At 38.7% G+C, this 21,761-nt stretch overlaps 1 protein-coding gene across 3 annotated transcripts in view; it reads left to right on the top strand.

Moving 5' to 3' along the window:
• ZNF143 (zinc finger protein 143) overlaps positions 1-21,259 on the top strand; it is a 55,148-nt gene extending 33,889 nt beyond the window's left edge. For all 3 annotated transcript variants that reach the window (XM_049650331.1, XM_049650334.1, XM_049650343.1), the window contains 7 exons: positions 586-711; positions 3,664-3,843; positions 6,955-7,182; positions 10,626-10,774; positions 13,897-14,058; positions 19,323-19,469; positions 20,691-21,259. In XM_049650331.1, the coding sequence (XP_049506288.1) occupies positions 586-711; positions 3,664-3,843; positions 6,955-7,182; positions 10,626-10,774; positions 13,897-14,058; positions 19,323-19,469; positions 20,691-20,774 (1,076 nt within the window). In that variant the 3' untranslated portion in view covers positions 20,775-21,259. The remainder of the gene's footprint in view (positions 1-585; positions 712-3,663; positions 3,844-6,954; positions 7,183-10,625; positions 10,775-13,896; positions 14,059-19,322; positions 19,470-20,690) is intronic.
• The last annotated feature ends 502 nt before the right edge of the window (positions 21,260-21,761 follow it).

The raw sequence follows: 21,761 nt of genomic DNA, 5'->3' as shown, positions 1-21,761 counted from the left end.
GTCTGAATCTGTGGATGCACAGTGACCAGTTTTTCAGTCTCTCCCTTAACTTCCTCTTCTCCTGCTTGTTCTATTCTCTCTCTCTGTTCTCACTTTTCTCCTCAGGCCTATTTCTGCCTACTGCATCTGGTGTTTCACTCCACACTCAGCTTTCTTTTAGCAAAAAAGTAAAAGCTGAGCATTAGAAGCTGACACAGACTTTAACGTTAGGATAGACCTGAGGGAACCATGGGCAACTAGGACTTAGCAGGGGTTGGGGCCTGGCCTCCTGACTTCTACCTTAGTCCTCATTTAATGTCTTGATTCCATTTCAAGCTTTTGGGGTATGAGTTGTGAACGTCTAATAAGATTGGAGCCGTTTAAAAAAAGAAACATATAGAACCTCTTCTAGACAGAGATGAAAGTACTGCATTTCCAGCAGGACAGTCCTTAGCTGTTACACTCTTACACATTGTTAATGGTTGTTCTGTTGTGTTTGCCTAGTATTATATCCTTGGTGTTTACTATATTTTTCAATAGTTTAATCTCAGTGGGCATGCTTAGAGGGGTCTCATATAATTAAATTTCTTTACGTTTTTCTTAAAGGTTATGGATTAAAAAGTCATGTCAGAACTCATACAGGAGAAAAGCCATATCGGTGTTCAGAAGATAATTGTACTAAGTCTTTCAAAACTTCAGGAGATCTGCAGAAACATATAAGAACTCATACAGGTACTGGTATAAACAAATAACTGTATGTAGGCCAGGACTTTTTTTTTTTTTTTCAGGTCAGGAATTAATCTGCAGGGAGGGGACTTGGGGAAGGAGTCTCTGGACATTTCAGAGTTAGCTTCAAGGACTTCTCTTAAACTCCAGAAATTCTTTCCAGGAAGAGGGCTCATATTTTTTTTTAGAATCTCAAAGGGGTCCATATCCCTAAAAAAGGTGAACAATGGTCATAGACAACCAGCCCATTCAGTTTGCAGGTATTATCTGAGCAGCAGGCTTATTTACCTAGGATTGCATGTCTGTGTACTAGCCCAACTGAGACCAGAACCTAAGGCACCCAGTTCCTTCTCAATTCAGTGTTGTTTCTCCTATATTAAGCTATTGCTTAAGAAAATGAACTCCTAACAGCCCCACAGAAAGAAAGGCTTGTTACTTCCTTGTGATCATATCTCGTTCCCTTTAAACTTCCTTCTCTCCTTTTCCTAAAGGGTACTTTGTTTATATTTCCCCTTCCCTCCCTTTCTTGTACTTGATTATTTGTAGAATTGGAAAACCAATTATAAAGGTAATTATTTGCTTTGGATGAGAGCTGGAAAGATTCCAGAAACTGTTGATAAGAGGTACTGTTACAAGCTATTGATTAAGCATATTATATATAGCTTAATAATTTAGTTTGAAATTTTACTACAGATGGTTTAAACATAGTGTGATAACTTTGTCCCCAGGTGCTACTAAGTATTCTGAAATAGTTTAGCAAATTTCCATGGAGGATTTGTCCATTCATTAAAGTTTAACTTTTAGCTCAGATTTGATCCCAGATACGCTTTGCTTTTTAATGTTCAGGGGGCACCCGGATGGCTCAGTCACTTAAGCATCCAACTCTTGATTTCAGCTCAAGTCATGATCTCACAGTTTGTGAGTTCGAACCCCACATCAGGCTCTGTGCTGACAGTGTGGAGCCTGCTTGGGATTCATATTCTCTCTCTCTCTCTCTCTCTCTGCTCTTTCCCTGCTCACAGGCTTGCTTGTGCTCTCTCTCTCTCAAAATAAATAAATAAACTTAAAAAAAAATACATGACTATACAGTGTTTACAAACAAAGCTGTAGGTCTCTGCTTCTATTTCATTCATGTACTTATTTTTATCCATTGTATCAGAAGCATGTTTTTCCAAATTCCTGCAAATTCTATTTGGATTTACCATATAATGCCAACTTGTTATGTAATAGTTATATAAAACCATAATCTAGTTCTATTAATATTTGGTCAAAACATTGAAATTGTGATTCCTTTGATAGTATGCATTTAGCAAACTACATATTTGTGTATCAGTTTTTATTTTTTTTTTATTTTTTTTTTATTTATTTATTTTTTTTAATTTTTTTAATGTTTATTTATTTTGAGAGAGAGACAGAGCATGAGCGGGGGAGGAGCAGAGAGAGAGGGAGACACAGAATCCAAAGCAGCCTCCAGGCTCTGAGCTGTCAGCACGGAGCCTGATGCGGGGCTTGAACTCACAAACCGTGAGATCATGACCTGAGCCAAAGCCGGATGCTTAACCGACTGAGCCACTCAGGTGCCCCTGTGTATCAGTTTTTAAATCGTAAGTATTTTCATTGGTAAAAAGTTGGGTTGTGTAAGGGGGCTTTAGGGATGACTTTTACAAACAAGTGATTTCAGTGCAAAAATAAAGCAAGGTCCTATAGAGTCAGAGGAGTAGTGTAGTAGTGTATATATCACCATGGGAATTGTTAGAACTCTTGATTCCTTATCATCCCAACACGGCAGAGCCGGGAAAAGGTTAAGGTTGTCTAGATCCAGACAGGAGAAGGGACTTACCCAAGACAAAGTACTTACTTTAAGTTAACATATTGAAAGAAAACTTTCTCTAAAGAAAGGATCAGAGATTCCTGCTCCTTTTTAAATGATTTCATATTTGAGGGCAGAAATCTTTTGGAGTGTTTTTTTTACCAGCAGGAAAATCTTAATTTTACTTGACCAAAAGAAAAATAACACACTTTTATATGTGCGGGTAAATATCTATATCTATTTATCTATCTATACACAGAGATTTTTATATATCACAAGAGTTGTTGCTTAATTCGAACTCATTCTAAAAAAGCATCAAAAGCAAAGGCTATTATTTCATGCTTGACAGTTTAGAGGCCCTTTGGGTTCTGAGGTTGTATAAAGCAGGTATGAAGAAAAGAAATATAATTGGCAGGATAGACTTTTTCATAAGCTTAGTTTATGAGAATAGTAATAGTAATATATTCAGCAAGTATATGTGATGCATATTATGTGCTAGACACTGCATTTTTAAAAAACATACATTTTTCTTTGAAGTATTACATAATAAATAAAATAGGAGATAAGCTTTTGGGGATTCTGGTGTTTTTCTAACATAATTCTTATTCCTAACTTTTTTTTTTCTTTAAATTTTTTTTATGTTTATTTGTTTTTGACACGGAGAGAAACAGAGCATGAATGGGGGGAGGGGAAAAGAGAGAGGGAGACACAGAATCTGAAGGAGGATCCAGGCTCTGAGCTGTCAGCACAGAGCCCGAGACAGGGCTCGAACCCACAAACCGTGAGATCATGACCTGAGCCGAGTCGGACACTTAACCAACTGAGCCACCCAGGCACCCCTAACTCTGTTTTTCTTTTGTATTTCTTTATGATATTTCTTTCTCTGCTTTTCTCAGCTCATTTTTAATATGCCCATCTGGATGATTCCTTCTTGGAAAGTTGTGCAATGATAAGTTTTGAATAATATTCAGATTCTCCTATATAAATTTAAGCTGGGAGTAGAAGACGCTATTCATAGGGGAAAAAAACCTGAAAGGGAAGTGCAGAAGGACTCTATGAGTATGATCCTAGGCAGAATTGAAGGATAAGACATTTCAATTTTCTATGTATTTTTGCACTATTTAATTTATTCCTTTTTGTATTTTCAGGAGAAAGGCCCTTTAAATGTCCCTTTGAAGGCTGCGGTCGGTCTTTTACAACATCAAATATCAGAAAAGTGCATATTAGGACACACACAGGAGAAAGACCTTATTATTGCACAGAACCAGGATGTGGGAGGGCATTTGCCAGTGCAACCAATTATAAAAATCATGTGAGGATACACACAGGTAACAGGTTTTGATTTCTTTGCCTTCCATCTTTCTTCCATAAACCCATTTCCAAGTAATTCCTTCCTTCTCTCCTTCCTACCACTTGGCATGGTGGGGAGGGATTAAGCAACTTAAAAAAACTTCACATTAGCATGTATACTTTCATTTAGTCAGCAGACTGAGCATCTGTTGTGTGTTCCCCTGCCAGGCATCAGAGGTACAGAGACAGATAAGACATAGTCCAGAGTAGTAGAACTGGGGAGAGATGGCAGATAGTTAATTGCTACAGAGTGCAGTTTCTCCCATTGCGTGGACAAGATGTTACGGGAGTAGAGAGGGGGAGCAGCCGTCTCTGTGGGAATGGAGAAGTATTCAAGGAAGGCTTTCCCAGGGGAAATGGACTTTTAGACTGAGTCCATCACCATGTTTCCTACATTATTAAAGTGTTCTCTAAGAAAACGGAAAAGACTGTGAAAACCCAGAGGCCTGGAAAAGAAAACCATAGATTAGAAGAAAAATGATATTTTGCTACTATAATTTGTATTCCTTTTATGTCTTTAAGAGATTTGATTTTTACATGTTTGTGGTGTAGAAGGAAAACAGAATTCCTGTCTGATACTTACTGTATCATTGTGTGTTACACACAGACATATACCCACTACTGAGTTCATTGACTGTTAAATAATTAGATAATTGGGGTTTTTTTAAGTTTATTTTTTTATTTGAGAGAGAGAGAGAGAGAGAGAGAAAGCACGAGTGAGGGAGAGCCAGAGAGAGACAGAGAGAATCCCAAACAAGCTACGCACTGTCAGCAAAGAGCCTGACAAAGGGCCCAAACCCACAAACCGTGAGATCATGACCTGAGCCAAAATCAAATCACTTAACCAACTGAGCCACCCAGGCACCCCTAGATAATTGGTATTTTATCTATATTATCTTAATATTATGTAAACATTCCTAGTGGATTATAACACAGGTGCTTAAGGGCCTTTTTATGATATTTGGGGAAATTGGCTGGGATTTTTAGATGGGCTGAGAAAACATTATTTTACCCATTTAAAGCAAATGGAATATAGACTCATTACCTGAAAGTTTGCTGTTCACCTGTTTAATGGGCAAATTAGATTCCAATAAGAGGGATGCTCACATTAAGTTTAGCTATACTGATCTTTGGGACATTTAAGAAGAGCAGTGCTTTTATTTTTAATTAATTTTTTTTTAATGTTTATTTTTGAGAGAGAGAGAGAGAGAGCATGCATACAAGAGCAGAGGAAGGGCAGAGCGTGAGGGGGACAGAGAATCTGAAACAGGCTCCATACTGACAGCAGAGAGCCCAGTGTGGGGCTTGAACTCATGAACTGTGCCAAAGTCTAATGCTTAACTGACTGGCTCCCCGAGCAGTGTTCTTAAATGTGGCTGCCTGTTGAATTCGCTTTCTAAAAATAGAATTCTCCATATTCTATCTGCACAGTTCTGACATAATTTTACTGGGATGAGGCCCAGGCATCAGTTTATATTTTTAAAAACCCAGGTCTTTCATATGTGTACATGATTGAGAATTGTTGAAGTAGAGAGGTGCAGTAGGCAGTTAGAAATGTTGGTCTGACCCAAGAGGTAGAAAAGATTGACTAGTGATCATCAGGTAGATGATAATAGTAAATGCCCGCATTATGCAGTAAGTGGAGTACAAAGATTCAGCCATGTAAAATTCAATCCACTCTTGCAAGGTTGGTTAGATGACCCAGTTGAGGCTATGCAGATAACCAGTAGGGAGCTCCAAAGTGCAATTCAAATCATTTACATCTTGACTGTGGTTTGGTGCCACCTAGTGGCGGTTTCTGCTCCAGCCTAAATATCAATGGGACTGGTTTTCTGTTGGAATTGCCTGCCCTTTCCGTGCCTGGGCTTGCCCTCAACACATGTCTCCCATGATCATCTACCAAGATAAGAACTTAACCTTGCCCTAGTTTGAGACTATAGACTGGGCAGAGGACAGGAAGCAATTTCCCATTACTTTATATTCAAGATTTATGTTACAGATTATATTAGTGTGAGATTTTTTTACTATTTATGGGTGGTTTTACTGTGTTTAGAACCATACAAGAAAATGCAGTTATCCAAGGAAGGTATAAAATGAGAATAAAGTAAGACATGCACTTGTATGCACACATGTGTATGCACATTTTAGAAATTATATGAATATGTCCTTTTAGATTTACTGAAGTGTTCAGACTATGTCTAGTAGACTTTCTAGACCTTTTTTATTATCCTTATAAAACCCTTAGGGAAAGCTGCATTTGTTATAGTAATCATTGCATTTATTATTGTCATTTTTAATACAGCATTAATGTTACTGACTTGTCTAGTTATAGGTAACAATAAATTAGTTTTATCAAAGCTTAGAGTTACCCTGGGCAACATCTCTATCCTTACTTTTCTCATCCCTTGAAATGAAGGGAAGAGTGGTATTCGGGCATGAGATAAGACTTAGAATGTAGACAGCCTTTTGAACAAAGACAAAATCATAGGGAGTCTTTTTTTGTGTTCTGCCTCGTAGCAGTATAGAAAGAGATTGGACAGTTCATTGGGGCACCTGGGTGCTCATTTGGTTAAGTGTCTGACTCTTGGTTTAGACTCCAGTCATGATCTCACAGTTCGTGGATTCGATCCCCAGGTATGGCTCCATGCTGCTGGTGCAGAGCCTGCTTGGGTTCCCTCTCTCTCTCTCTCTCTCTCTCTCTCTCTCCTCCACTTGGACTCTCCCAAAATAAATAGATAATAAAACTTAAAAGGGGGGGCGCCTGGGTGGCTCAGTCAGTTGAGCGTCCGACTTTGGCTCAGGTTCATGATCTCGTGGTTTGTGAGTTTGAGCCCCGCGTCAGGCTCTGTGCTGGCAGCTCAGAGCCTGGAGCCTGCTTCGGATTCTGTGTCTCCCTCTCTCTCTGCCCCTACCCCACTTGTGCTCTGTCTCTCTCTATCAAAAATAAATTGTAAAAAAAAAAAAAAGAGAGATTTGATAGACATCTATTTTTGCCATTAGAGGCTTTTTTTCCCCATGGGAGGAATGGATTGATTATGCCTTCATATATGTAAAAGTTGATTTTTGTGTGTATGTGTGTATGTTCTTAGGTGAAAAGCCATATGTTTGTACAGTCCCTGGATGTGACAAAAGGTTTACAGAATATTCCAGTTTGTACAAACATCATGTTGTTCACACTCATTCCAAACCATACAACTGTAATCACTGTGGGAAGACCTACAAGCAGATCTCCACACTGGCCATGCACAAACGGACGGCCCACAATGACACTGAACCCATCGAGGAGGAGCAGGAAGCCTTCTTTGAGCCTCCCCCAGGTAAGTGTTCTTTCCAATAAATCTCTCTCTCTGGGAATCAACAGCTACCATAATTTATGATGCATAGCATTTTCTCAGATCATAAAGTTTCATTCAAATAATCACACAAATATATAATTTACAACTGTAATAAGTGGTAGCAAAAAATGGTACTTGGTGCTGTGGGATGTATAAGAAGGGAAGTTAATCTAGCCTGGGAGGTTCTTTTTCTTTTTACCCCTGTTTAGTTCTCCTCTTGTTAAAGAAACAGAAAGATGGGAATAAAATGGATTTAGGATACCCAGCTTGAATTGCTATTTTTCTTCTGAGAAATGGCCAGGCTGTGGTGCCAGACCTCGGTCATGCTTACATACGTGATGAAGGGTTTTTTGCCTCTTGAATGTGGCTTCCGTTTGGCAAGAAAAGCTGTAATTATCCCTAAAGAAGCCCTGGAACCTTCCAACTTTGAGATCACATGTGTTTCAAGTGACAGTGGCCTGAGCTGCAGGAGCAGAGGACCCTGGCACACCTGGAGGCAGAGCAGGGCACGTGTTACCCACTGCCCCCCTGTTGTCTAGAGCAGTCTAGGCTTTGGTTTGAGTTGAAGTTGAGTGATGTGAGTTATTTTGCTGCTTAATAAAGTGACCCCTACATATAATTGGATGTGAATGCAAATAGTTGCAATACATCCCCTGCAAAAGCAGTGTGAGCCTTCTGGTATTTTTAAATTCAGTACAGGTTAGCTAGACACACTTCTTACATAGGTTAAAGTAACAGCTACTACGAGAGATCTAGAGAGTGGATAGGGGTTAATTAGGTGGAGACGCAGGGATTTCGCAGGGAGGGGAAATAAGGAGCAAAGGTAAGAGAACATTCTGAATAGAGGGAATGGCAAATACAAAAAGCCCTGAGGTTGGGGAGAGCAAAGTAAATTGGAGAGACTAAAAGAAGCCTGGCCAGTGTGGCACTTCTGCCTGGGAAGGCAGTATGAAATGAGGCTGGAGAGCAAGGTAGGGGCAGCTAGGCTATTCGGGTGCCCTAAGGATGTTGATCTTAAGCATGAGAATGGCAGAGCACTCCCAAATAACTTTTAGTTGATTCATGTGCTATTCAGTATTGTTGTAAGGAGACAAAAACATTCATTTCATAAGAATAAACTCTTGGGGAAAAAATATTTTAGAGGATCACATTCTATGATATCATGTAAGTAACTTAGCATAGGTAAATAGGTAAACTAAGTGAGTAGGTTTTCTTAAAACAACACACACACCCAATAAAACAAAGCCTGGGCCATCCTCCTATTTCACTGAGTACCTCCTAAACAAAGTAGACTTAAAAATTAAAATAAATCATATTTTCTCCTTCTTATATTGAAGTGTTGGAGAGTAAGGGAAAGAACAGATCATTCACTCCCTGCTGAAATGATTCCCTGTAGTTCTAATTTGTTTTTTCAGATATCTGTCATGTGATGGTGAGAAAATAACAATTCCTTCAGTCCTGAATGCTATAGTACTTTCTAGCCAAAACACTGTAAGTGGGCATGGTTAGAAAACCCAACAACTGCTGAATCCTTGCAGTTAGAAAGTAGGCTTTTTTTTTTTTTTTTAAATAGGCTGGACAAGCTTAGGTTTTGAAATTCTTCCTTTCTAAAGCTTCTTCAGTCTTTTCCTTTAGTGCTGATTTTTCAGATTGTCTGAATTTCTTGTATTTTAGAAAGTAGTCTGTAATATAATGATACAGATTTTATTTCAAAAATAATAAACAAAGATTATTTTTCCAAGAATAGGGATGGATTTGTACTCCTTTTCTCTCATACAATTCTCTAGGTATGGTAGCCCATTGGAATAATGGTATATAAATAGCTGTGAAACAGAACAAAAAGACATGAAATAATGACTGGAGATTTTACCATGATGACCATAGCCATAGGAGTGCATGCATCAGCCACTAACTTTTGAGAAGTAGTGTTAAATTAGCATAAGTCCTTCTTTGAAGGAAGAAAAAAACATATTTACCCTCCTTCTGGCTTCCTGGGAGGTGAAAAGTGATGAAAAAATAGATCAGCAGACTTCCTGGTTGCCAAGTATAGCACTAATGGACTGTTGAAATTGCTGTCTACTTGCTGGTTCTTCATGACCTAAGGAAGTGGATGGGTGCTCCTGTTCTGTCCCTTATTAAATGATTAACCTCTCCCCAGATAATGTGCCATTACATTGTCTTTACACAATGTGGTCATGGTGTACTGATGACTTGTGGTCAATCACTTGTGTTAAAGAGTAAGTAATTTAGTATTAGTAGGTTCTGTTTACACACCGTTCTGGTTTTGCGGCTAATGTTTATGAAGATTGTGTTATCATATTTAAAAGCTTCTTAAGTGACTGCAAGAACTTAGCATACTTGCCATGTTGGAAGGGTATTTGCCAGGCAGTCTTCCTGTTCAGTACTCCCCCTGCCCCCCAGCACACATGCACAGTATCACATAATTACTCCAATTAAGAATAAGAGTGGTCTCCCAAAATTAGAATATTTAAATTTGATGTGGAAAGGTTTGGTTTGGTCTGCTTTGATTTGGCTTGGCTTTACAAAAGTAAAGGTAGAGGAATTAAAAGGAGGTGCTAGAAGCCATATGATTTGGACTATAACATGTATACACTTTAATTTGTATAAATGTCTGTCATATTTACAGTATTCTCTGTTTTTGAAATGCAAATCAAAACTATGATGTGATATCACCTCACACCTGTCAGAATGGCTAAAATCAACAACACAAGAAACAACAGGTGTTGGTGAAGATATGGAGGAAAAGGAATCCTTGTGCACTGTTGGTGGGAATGCAAACTGGTGCAGCCACTCTGAAAACAATATGGAGGTTCCTCAAAAAGTTAAAAATAGAGCTATTTTTAATCCAGCAATGACACTACTGGCTATTTACCTAAAGGATACAAAAACACTAATTCAGAGTGTTATACCAGCACACTGAAATATTATTCAGCCATAAAAAAGAATGAAATCTTGCCATGTGCAATGACATGGATGGAGCTAGAGAGTATTATGCTAAGTGAAATAAGTCAGAGAAAGAGAAATACCATACGATTTACTCATATGTGAAATTTAAGAAACAAAACAAGCAAAGAGAAAGAGAGACAAATCAAGAAACAGGATCTTAACTCTGGAGACCAAACTGATGGTTACCAGAGGACAGGTGGATGGGGGATTACATAGGTGATAGAGATTAAGGAGAGCATTTGTCATGATGAGCACCAGATGATGTATGGAATTGTTGAGTCACTGTATTGTACACCTGAAACAAATACAACACTGTGTGTTAACTGGAATTAAAGTAAAAACTTGGGGAAAAAGTAAATATTCAAAGTGATAAAAAAAAAAGAAAGAAAGAAAATATCCTCTGTTTTCTAAACAGCTTGCTTGGTTGGTCAAATAAATGATTCATTTGTTTTAAATAGGTCAAAATGAAGATGTTCTTAAAGGGTCCCAGATCACATATGTTACAGGTGTAGAAGGGGATGATGTTGTGTCTACACAAGTAGCCACAGTAACCCAGTCTGGGTTGAGTCAACAAGTTACACTCATATCCCAGGATGGGACTCAGCATGTAAGTATCCACCAAAAGCCAAACAAGTTAAATATTGTTTCTCTGAACATGGGTATGAAAGGCAGGTTGGGCCTTAATCGAGGAAAGCCTTGAATATCAGCTTGCAAGCAATGCTAGATCTCCCGAAGGCTTTCTAGTAGTCTGCTGAAAGAGGCTACATACAGGAACATTAGGAGAGACAGCATGGTTGTGAGTCCAGCATTCCCATGGTGTTATTGGCATAGCTCAAAGGTGAGGTGGTAGAGGTCAGAACCACAGTGAAATGGAGGGCTTGAAAAGTAAAGGATCTGTGTGAAAATATAATTCAGAGAAAGGATAGGATTTAGTAGCTGATTAGATCCAGGAGGTGAGATTGAGAAACCAACAGAGCCTTGGCTGAGGGGTTGATCATTAAAAGATCCTGGGAAGTCAGTGATGGGCAAAACTTACAAAATTTCCAAAGTGTGTCTGTCTCCCTCCCTGGAGTCATGGAAGTTCACTTAACTTATCTCCCAGAATTCATAGAAAGGTATCTTGATTTCCCCAGGAAAAGCAGTATAATGGTTATTCTCTGAACGTTTCTAGATGCCACTAGCCTAAAATAATCCAGACTTGATTTTATTTTTATTTTTATTTATTTATTTTTTTTTAAATTTTTTTTTCAACGTTTTTTTATTTATTTTTGGGACAGAGAGAGACAGAGCATGAACGGGGGAGGGGCAGAGAGAGAGGGAGACACAGAATCGGAAACAGGCTCCAGGCTCCGAGCCATCAGCCCAGAGCCTGACGCGGGGCTCGAACTCACGGACCGCGAGATCGTGACCTGGCTGAAGTCGGACGCTTAACCGACTGCGCCACCCAGGCGCCCCTTGATTTTATTTTTAGGCTCCAACTAAGGTTGTCTTAGTACCTGGTAGAAATGAGCATATGGGGTTCTTTATCCTCCTATAACTGTCTTTTCCATGGAGAAGTCTCTCCTTACTTGTCTCTCTCAGAGCTTACCTCCCATGATGAATCTGCCCTTTGTGTTGATAACTGTTACCATGCTGATGCTAACTAGGAAGCAGCACATATTCAGGATTGGAAAATTAAAAGTGCTTGTACCATCCCATTCATTCCCTTCCCCCTCACTTTTGATGGCACTAATTCCTCACCCTCACAGTATTCTTTGTCCACTGATTGCTGTGCAAGATTAAACATATTTACTAACCCGGTTTTAATTTAGCATCAATCCTAAGACTTTTTCTTGAATTAGATCATCACAGACAGAGGCCCTCTGGAAGTAATGTGATGTAACCTCCTTCCCTCCCTCCCTCCCAAGAGAATTCCCCTCTCCAGGAGCCCCCAAACAGATAAGGCAGTTTCAAAAGAAGCAGCCTGTTCCATTGTTGGGTAATTCTAATGTTTATCAGACTGGAACCTCCTGCTATGTCAGCCACTCCTGGTTTCTCTCTGACCACATAAAGTGAGCCTCATCCCCCTTCATGTGTTCCAGAGCAGCTATTTTCCTTATCCCGATGTATTTTCTCCAGATGTAACCTTCCCATTTCCTTCAGGGATTAGATTTCTCTTCCATTCCTTTAGTCAGTTAAATAGCAAACATTTATGGAATGTCTACCCAATGCCAGATACTTTGGTAGGCTGAATGTGGGGAATATAGGAAGGGGGGGTATCATAGTCGAGGAGAGAGATATTTCTAAATGAACAATAACCTCTTATGATGGGTATGTAATTGAGGAATGTGTAAAGTGCAGTGGCAGCCTGGAGGAAGGAGTAAATGATTATTCCTGAAGGAACCTTGGAGACCCTTTTAGAGAATGGCCATTTAGTTGGATCTTTTTTTTTTTTTTTAACATTTATTCATTTTTTCGAGACAGAGAGAGACCGAGCACGAGTGGGGGAGGGGCAGAGAGAGAGGGAGTCACAGAATCTGAAGCAGGCTCCAGGCTTCAAGCTGTGAGCACAGAGCCCAATGCAGGGCTTGAACTCACGGACAGCGAGATCATGACCTGAGCTGTAGTTGGATGCTTAACTGACTGAGCCACCCGGGTGCCCCCCATTTAGTTGGATCTTGAGGAGTTTTCATGTGTTTGGCAGGCAGAGTGAAGGGAAGGGAAAAGCCAGGAAAATAGAAGAGAATATGACACTCTGGGACTGCAAATGATTAGTTGTGGCTGGAATGCCAGATGCTGGTTTAGAAGTAGTGGAAGATGAGTCTACAGATGCTGTTAAAGGCCAGATTGCAAAAGGTCATGAATACCATGTAAAAAGTCTAAACTCTAGTGATGGGGGGCCCTGGGGATTTGAACAGGGAGCATAATGAAATTTGTTCTTTTAAAAAGGTGTCAAGGTAGAGGATGGCTTAAGAAAGGGTTAGACTGGATACCTAAAAAGAAGTTGTATTATTGTGGAAAGTCAGACAAGGAAAAAGTAAGGGTGTAAATTGGCAGTAGAGATGGAGAGGAGGAAGTGCATTTAAGAAATAGCTTGGGGCGCCTGGGTGACTCAATCGGTTAAGCGTCCAACTCTTTTTTTTTTTTTTAAGTTTATTTATTTATTTTGAGAGAGATAGCATGAGCAGGGGAAGAGCAGAGAGAGAAGGAGACAGAGAATCCCAAGCAGGCTCCATGCAAGTAGCACAAAGAGCCCCACACGGGGTTCGAATCCACGAAACCATGAGATCACGACCTGAGCCAAAATCAAGAGTCAGATGCTTAACCAACTGAGCCATCCAGGTGCCCCAGGCATCCAACTCTTGATCTCAGCTAGGTCTTGATCTCAGGGCCATGAGTTCAAGCCCTGTGTTAGGCTCTGAACTGGGCGTGAAGTCTACTTTAAATAAAGAAAGAAAGAATCAGTTTGGGGATACCTAACTGGCTCAGTCAGTAGGACATGCAACCCCTGATCTCTTGATCTTGGGGTTATTAGTTGGAACCCCATGTTGGACATAAAGATGACTTAAAAATAAAATCTTTAAAAAATAAAAAGTTTTTCTGACGATCTCTTTCTAAAGAGTTTATTCCATTATAGAATTCTTATTTGCTCCACAGAGTAGACTTATTTAAGGACTAGGCCTAGTCCTTACTAAAAATTGCCAAATAGAACAAGAAACAGACTGATATGTAAAATGCATTGTGTTGCAGGTCAACATATCTCAAGCTGACATGCAAGCCATTGGCAATACCATCACGATGGTAACGCAGGATGGCACACCTATCACGGTCCCAGCTCACGACGCAGTCATCTCCTCGGCAGGAACGCACTCTGTTGCTATGGTTACTGCTGAGGGCACAGAAGGGCAGCAGGTGATTGCTATTTTTTTATATTAATCAATACATGTATCATTATCAAAACTATTTCATAGATATACAGGGTGGTGTGGTGGTTAATCTCACACACTTTGGATTGAATTCCAGTTTTACGGCTTATTAGCCACATGACCTTCTGAGTCTGAGGTTTTCCTGCTCTGTAAAACAGGAGTGATTGTAGCATCTACACCATGAGGTTGATATAAGGATTGAATGAGATAATACGTACATAGTACTTAATATAAAGCCTAGGTATATATTAAGGGTTCATTAATGGTTCATAAAGTGTTCACCAGATACTTAGGAAAAATTCATCAGCAAAGTTTATTTAATATTTTGAATAATATAGTCACATAGTTCAAAAATCAAAAAGTATATACAGGTATGCAGTGAAAAGTCTCCCTCCTACCCCTGCCTCCATCAACCTCGTTCTTGCCTCCATAGAGATAATCCACTGTTATTAGTTTCTTGTGTAGTCTTCCAGCCATTCATTAGGCATATACAAATAAATAGAAATAGTCCTCTTCTCCACTTTTGTTTTTCTTATGGTAGTAAACTATACTGTTCTTCACCTTGGGTTTTTTTTTTTTTAACTTAATGATACATCTAGAAAATGTTTCTATTTCATTATGTAGAGAGCTTCCTCATTCTTTTTTAAAGCTGTCTCATATTTTACTCTATGAACACCCTAATCGAAGTCTTGTGCTGTTTCAAACATGTAACTTTGTGTGCTCGTGTGATTTTGCATATGGGTGAGTATGTCTGCCAGGTAAATCCTAGAGAGGAGTTGCTGGGTGAAAAGATACATGCATTTGTAATTGGGGTAAGTAGTGCCAAGCTTCCCCTCTAGTGTTGTACAGTCCACAGTACCACCAGCAGCATTCGAGAGCGCCTCTTCCCTTCTGTATAGTCAATACAGAGGTACCAAACTTTTGGATTTTTGCCAATCTCATGTATCTCTCTGTAGTTTTAGTTTTTCATTTCCCTTAAAATCCATGATATTAATACATTTTACATCTTCTTGTACTATGCTGACAGCAATGTTGAGATTCACTGCAGGTACCTTACCATGTTCAATGAAAGAGTCTGTCAAAATTAGTAGCTCTCATTCATTTATAAATTCAATACCATCACAATCAAAATTCCAGAGGCTTTTTTGAAGATATTAAATAATCTCACTTTAAAATATACATGAAAATGGAAAGGACCTATGATAAACAAAACAAGAAAAAAGAACAAGGTTGAAAGAAAGTCTTCTATACCTTGAAATACAAAACTCAGAATCATAAAGATTCTAGAAGAGAAGTGAATACTTTTGCAAACTTGGCTAAAGATTTCCTAAAAATGCACTACCAAGGAAAGAAAAAAACATAAATTGAACTTCGTCAAAATTAACTCTGCTCACCAAAAGACACCATTAAGAAAAGCCTCAAACTGGGAAAAAGGTAAGATAAGCCTCTTAAGAAGAAGATAAGCCTCAAACTGAGAAAAACATTCACGCTATATATATCTAACAGTGGAATTGAGAATAGGTAACACACTTCTACAAATCAACAATAAAAAGATGAATAATAGGCCATAAAAAATGAGCAAAATTAATTAAAAATGTATGTTTTGAGGCGGGTGGGTGCACAAGTGAGCAAGGGGCAGAGAGAGAATCCCAGGAGGTGCAGAGAGGGAGAGAGAGAGTGAAGTGGGGCTCACCCGAAGCGGGGCATGGGCTCCTGAGCTGTGAGATCATGACCTAAGCTAAAGTCAGATGCTTAATGACTGAGCCACCCAGGCACCCTAAATAAAAAATTTTTTAATGAGCAGATCATTTGACCACTCACTTGAACAGACCTCTCATAAAAGAAGACTCAAGAACGGCCAATGACACAAAAAAGTGCTCAAAATGACTAAAATAAAAAAGACTTGACTAACATTTGGTAAAGATACGAAGCAGCTAAAATATTTGTACATGCTAGTGGGAGTGTAAAATGATACAACCACTTTGGAGAACTGTTTGGTGGTTTCTTATACTCCACAACCCAGCAATTCCACTGGAATACATATTATACGATTTCACTTACATGAAATCCAAGAACAGACCAAACAAATCCATGGTGATAGAAATCAGAAAATGCTGCTTGACTGGGGGAAGGAAATTGATGGAATGGAATATGAAGGAACTGTTCTCTATTTTGTTTTAGGTGGTGGTTCCACAGATGTATCTAACTGTCAAAACTCAACAGAACACCTAAAGATTCATGCATTTTTATTGTTTGCTAATTATACCCGATGCAAAAACAGAAACTAACTCGAAACCCAGCCACTAGCTTTCAGGCTGTCTTACGGAATGGTCCCAGTCATTTCCATGGCTCTAGGATTCCTGGATTGGGTGTATGACACAGCCTGGGTAAATACACCTTGTACCAGTTATAGTTGCAGGTCTGTAAGAATAGTGGCCCTAAACCAAGCATTCTTTTGTAGCTTATCTGTAGCCTGGGGACTAGGAAAATTTTAGGAGAGGCGGTTTTGAGGGCTGGAATGAAGGCAGGCAGCTTTCAGCAAGCAGGGATATCACAACAGGAGCGGGGGTTTCCCTTGAGGACCAGCTGCTGCCACATCTCCTTCTGCTGCAACTGTAGGCCATTGGGCAGCTGATGACTATCCACTTGGGGTGTCCAGACACCACCTTTGAATTATCTGTAACCCTTAAATTACCTATTTCTTTACATGCACAGGAAGAAAGCAGGTGGTCTTTCCCTGCCTTTTTTTTTTTTTTTTTTTTTAATTAAGGTCATTGGATTTCTTAGCCTCAGTTTTCCAGGTGCCTTGAAAACCTAGTTCGCAGGTACAGACAGTATCTATTTTTTGTTAATTTTTTTTGTTAATTTCAGATTATAAAAGTAATATATATTCTTAATGTAATAGAATAAAGAGTCTAGAAGTAAACCATCAAATATATAGTCCATTAAATCTCAACAATTAAAATTTGACTAGTGGGAAAGGATGGTCTTTTAAACAAATGGTGCTGGTAAAAAAAATATCCACGTGAGAAGGAATGATGTTGGACCCTTACCTTATATCATATATAAAGATTAACTTTTTGGAAGAAAACATAGATGAAAATCTTCATGATATTGGATTGGGAAATTATTTCTTATGTATGACAGTTATTTCTTATGTATCACAGCAGAGGCAATGAAAGAAGAATAGATAAATTAAACTTGTTAAAAATGAAAAACTTTGTGCATTAAAGGCTACTACCAGGAGAGTGAAAAGACATTCTACATAATGAAAGAAAATATTTGCAAATTATGTATCTGATAAGGATTAATATTTAGAATAAAGACTTCCTATAACTCAGCAACAAAAAAACAAGCAATCCAATTTAAACATGAGCAAAGGACTTGAATAGACATTTCTCCAAGGAGTTTTACAGATGGCCAATTAGCATATGAAAAGATGCTCAACATCATTAGTTATTAGGGAAACACAAATCAAAACCACAGTGAGATACCACTTCACCCCCATTAGTTTAGGCTGTTATCCAGAAAACAGTACCAAGTGTTGACGAAGATGCAGAGACATCTTGTGGATTGCTCACAGGAATGTAAAACGGTGCCAGTACTATGGAAAACAGTATAGCAGTTCCTCAAAGAGTTGAACATAGTGAGCATCTGGCTGGCTCAGTTGGTACAGTATGCAACTCTTGATCTTGGGGTCATGAGTTCAAGCCCCACATCGGTCTTAGAGCCAACATAAAAAAAAAAAAAAAAAAAAAAAGTTGACATAGAACTACATATGATCCACTAATACCACTTGCAGATATATTTCCAGAAGAATTAAAAATAGAGATGCAAACTAAAAATCAGCTATAATCTTTTGTTGTAAAATAACTAGTCTCAACATTTAGGACTACTTACTTCGTGTGTGTGTGTGTGTGTGTGTGTGTGTGTGTATGTATACAGAATTAGGATTATAATTTTGTATGCCTGTCATCCATCTAACACTACATTCTGAGCACTTTCTCATACCAATTAAATGTTCTTGTAAAAGGATTCTTATCATTTGTAAAATAATCTATCAAATGGAACTCATTAACTCATTCCACAAACATAAATTGTTGTATAAGCCTTTGATTATCTTCATAGGAACAAACTCTAGCATGGAATTACTGGATTAATGATATAAAGTATTTTAAGCTGTTTGCTACATACTGCCAATTTTTCTTCCAAAAAGTTTTAACAATTGCACCATGGATCTAAAAGCTTTCTTGGTTCACTGTACTCTTCTTGCTAGCATTGAAGATTTTTAACATACTTGTGTAATTTACAAGCAGAAGTTGAATTCTGTTTTTATTTTCATTTGTCTGATCATTAACGAGGTTGAACATGTTTTTCAGATCGACTCACGATCTATTTTTTCTTAATTGAGGTAAAATTTACAGTGAAATATACAAATTTTAAATTTACAATTCAGTGAGTTGTTACACATACACACGCATATAACACCATCCCCAACATTTTCATCACCCCCAGAAAGTTCCCTTGTCATCCCTTCCAGTCAATCCCTAGTCTTTTCAGTTTTCCTAGTTAAATGGAAATCTAATTTTAAGTCCCAACAGGTAGGGGTGCCTGGGTGGCTGAGTTGGTTAAGCGTCTGACTCCTGATTTCATCTCAGGTCACGATCCCAGGGTTGTGGGATTGACGCCCACCTTAGGCTCTGTGCTGAGCATGGAGCCTGTTTTAAGATTCTCTCTCTCCCTCTACCCCTCTCTCCTGCTCATTCTCTCTATATATAAAATTTTTAAAAAGTTTTTTTTAATAAAAAAAAATGCATCAGGTAAACAAGAGAAAATAGTATATATTATGTTTCACTGATCCCAACTCAGGAATAAATAGACATTTGAGATATGAATTACTCTACATGTGTAACATACCAAGCAGCCACTTAGGGTAGGAGATCCTAAGCATGGTCACGTCTGTCCTGGTTAATGAAGCCTGGTGTAGCAGACCTACCTGCCAAGTGTCCTCTACCCTGTTATGTCATTGGTTCACATAAGCTTAGATAAATGCCTTCTTTTTGAGCCTCAACTTCTTCAAACAAAAAAGAGTCTAAGATAGACAATATAGAAGTTCTCTTCCAACTTTAGGCTTCTACAAGTCTGTGGTCAGAAGGGAGTTTTTCCTTTCAAATTTCAAGACAGTCCCTTGCATTAAATGGAGTTTAATGTATTTAATCATAGCTTTATTTTGTGTATTTTTTGTTTAAGGTTGCAATTGTGGCTCAGGACTTGGCAGCATTCCATACTGCCTCATCAGAAATGGGGCATCAACAGCACAGCCATCATTTAGTAACCACAGAAACCAGACCTCTGACCTTAGTGGCAACATCCAATGGCACCCAGATTGCAGTTCAGGTGAGTTCTGTAGCAGCTGTCCTCAGTCAACAGGAAGGAGAGCTACTTCCTAGCTCTCAACCTTGCACATTGTGCTTTATTCAGAACCTTTAGGGGAGGCTGGGGACAGACTAATCTGTGTCACTTAGCCACTAGAAGGAAATTGCTGTGTTTGAGGTGGTTTCAAAGAGACTGGCACTTTGTTCGCTATTATCTTTACATTTTTTAGGGGGATTTATAGTAAGAAAAACAAAGCTTCTGGTATACATCCCAGTATGTACCCAGCCAGCTATCTTTACTTTCAAAATAAGTCTAATTAGGCAGGATTCTGTAAAGCACTTGGAAATGAACCTAGTATAAATGTAGACCCAAATTAGTCCTCTGAGAATCACTGCACAGCCCTATTTTATGTTGGGGGAACATCAGAAGACAGAAGAAACTATTCTTGGGGAAGTCACTGGATTCAGGCAGACAGTCTAGAATACAGATTACCTTTCCTTGGGAAGAGTTGTTTTTCATGTATTTACTTGGAAAAGAGTTAGAACACACTCAGGAAAATGCCAACCATTGTTTTTAATTTAGTTTATGGTATAGAAGCTAAAGACTCAGGAAGCTCTCTGAATACCTCCATTGGAAAAGATGAGCATCTTTTGTCCATTGCATGAGTGAAGGTTTATCAGAGTCCTAAAGGAAGAGGTGCCTGGTGGCTCAGTTGGTTAAGCATCTGACTCTTGATTTCGGCTCAGGTCATGGTCTCACAGTTTGTGAGTTCGAGCCCACGTCGGGACTCTGGGCTGATGGTACGGAGCTTGTTTGGGATTCTCTCTCTCCCCTCTTCTCTGCCCCTCCCTTGCTGTCTCTCTCTCTCTCTCTCTCTCTCAAAATAAATATATAAGCTTAAAAGATATAAGCTTAAATAACATAAGCTTAAAAGAAAATCCTAAAGAAAGATGGAGCGCCTGGCTGACTCAGTAGGTAAAGCATGCAATTCTCAGTCTCAGGGTCATGAGGTTCAAGCTGCAGGTTGGGCACGGAGCCTACTTAAACAAAACAAAACTGCAAAATCCTAAAGTAAGAAACTACATTATTCTCCTGCAAGAATTTTTTGTGTGCTCTTAATGATTGGATCAGCAGTCGTATCTTAACGAGTCCAGGTGTCAGAATTACAGAGATTTTACTTCGGGCATATACTGTTTCTTCGGTATTATCTTGCCTGTGGCTTTGTGTCTGTTCCTGTTTCAGCTTGGAGAACAGCCATCTCTGGAAGAAGCCATCAGAATAGCATCTAGGATCCAACAAGGAGAAACACCAGGGTTGGATGATTAATCCTCAGAACAGTGGAGCATCGCAGCAGGAGGAGCCTTTCGTCTTCGGGCAGCAGACACCCAGGAACCCGGGCCCAGGAAAATTAGAATTTTTCCATTCCTGAAATACTGTACACGTTTTTATGCAAGAGTGGAGAACATTTTATTCTTGACACTTTTGTGTATATAACCCTTGGAATAGATTCCCAAACTGATTCATTGTGTACAAGGATGTATGAAATTAGGGCAATACAGTAAATTTTCATGTTACTCTTTTATCAGTTCACAAACTCCTAGAGTCCACATGCAAGATCAGCAAAGTCTTATGGAGTCTTATGATGGATTTTTAACTTACTGTGACAAATAAAATAAAGGCTGTATCTAAAATGTTAAAGGTTCTATACTTCAAACAATCAATTCCAGAAGCCATCATGGATAATAAAGGATGTAAAGCCTTCAAATATTTCCCCAAGTTAATAGAGTGTCTGCAGTTTTTGTTCTACTGTATACGTGTCTGGTTTTTTTTTTGTACCTCACGGTTTGAAAACTATTCGTTATAGTTTTCCATCCCTGTTAAAATACCAACTCTTCAAGCTGAAATGCTAATTATATTGAATTGGATCCATTACATTGGATTATGTATAAAATGAGAAAGTTTGGTTATTTAAAATTAAAAAGTTAAATCCAGTGCTTTGGTTTTGTTAAAGATTTTACTTAGCGTTCAGTTTTTTTTGTTACTGTTTTTTAAAAATAATGAACTATCAAAGTTTGACCATAGGCTGGAGCCCGGGATAGTAGTGCTGTAATTGGACATGGCTTTCCTCTGAAAATTAGGTTAGTGGGTCCGTGTAAATTATTTATTTTTGCTTATGTACTTTTGTTTTAAAGCTTATTTACCCTAAAGTTTATTATTAATTTTGAATACAGCAATTTTTAAAATGTTACCTTTATATTTGTTTTATTAACGTGGTATGGGTGTGGGAGAGAGTGTGGTAGAAAAGAGCACAAA

The sequence above is a fragment of the Panthera uncia genome, chromosome D1 (assembly GCF_023721935.1).
Source record: "Panthera uncia isolate 11264 chromosome D1, Puncia_PCG_1.0, whole genome shotgun sequence".
Lineage (NCBI taxonomy): Eukaryota > Metazoa > Chordata > Mammalia > Carnivora > Felidae > Panthera > Panthera uncia.
The sequence above is the reverse complement of the archived record's forward strand: the minus strand, read 5'-3'. Positions and strand labels throughout refer to the sequence as shown.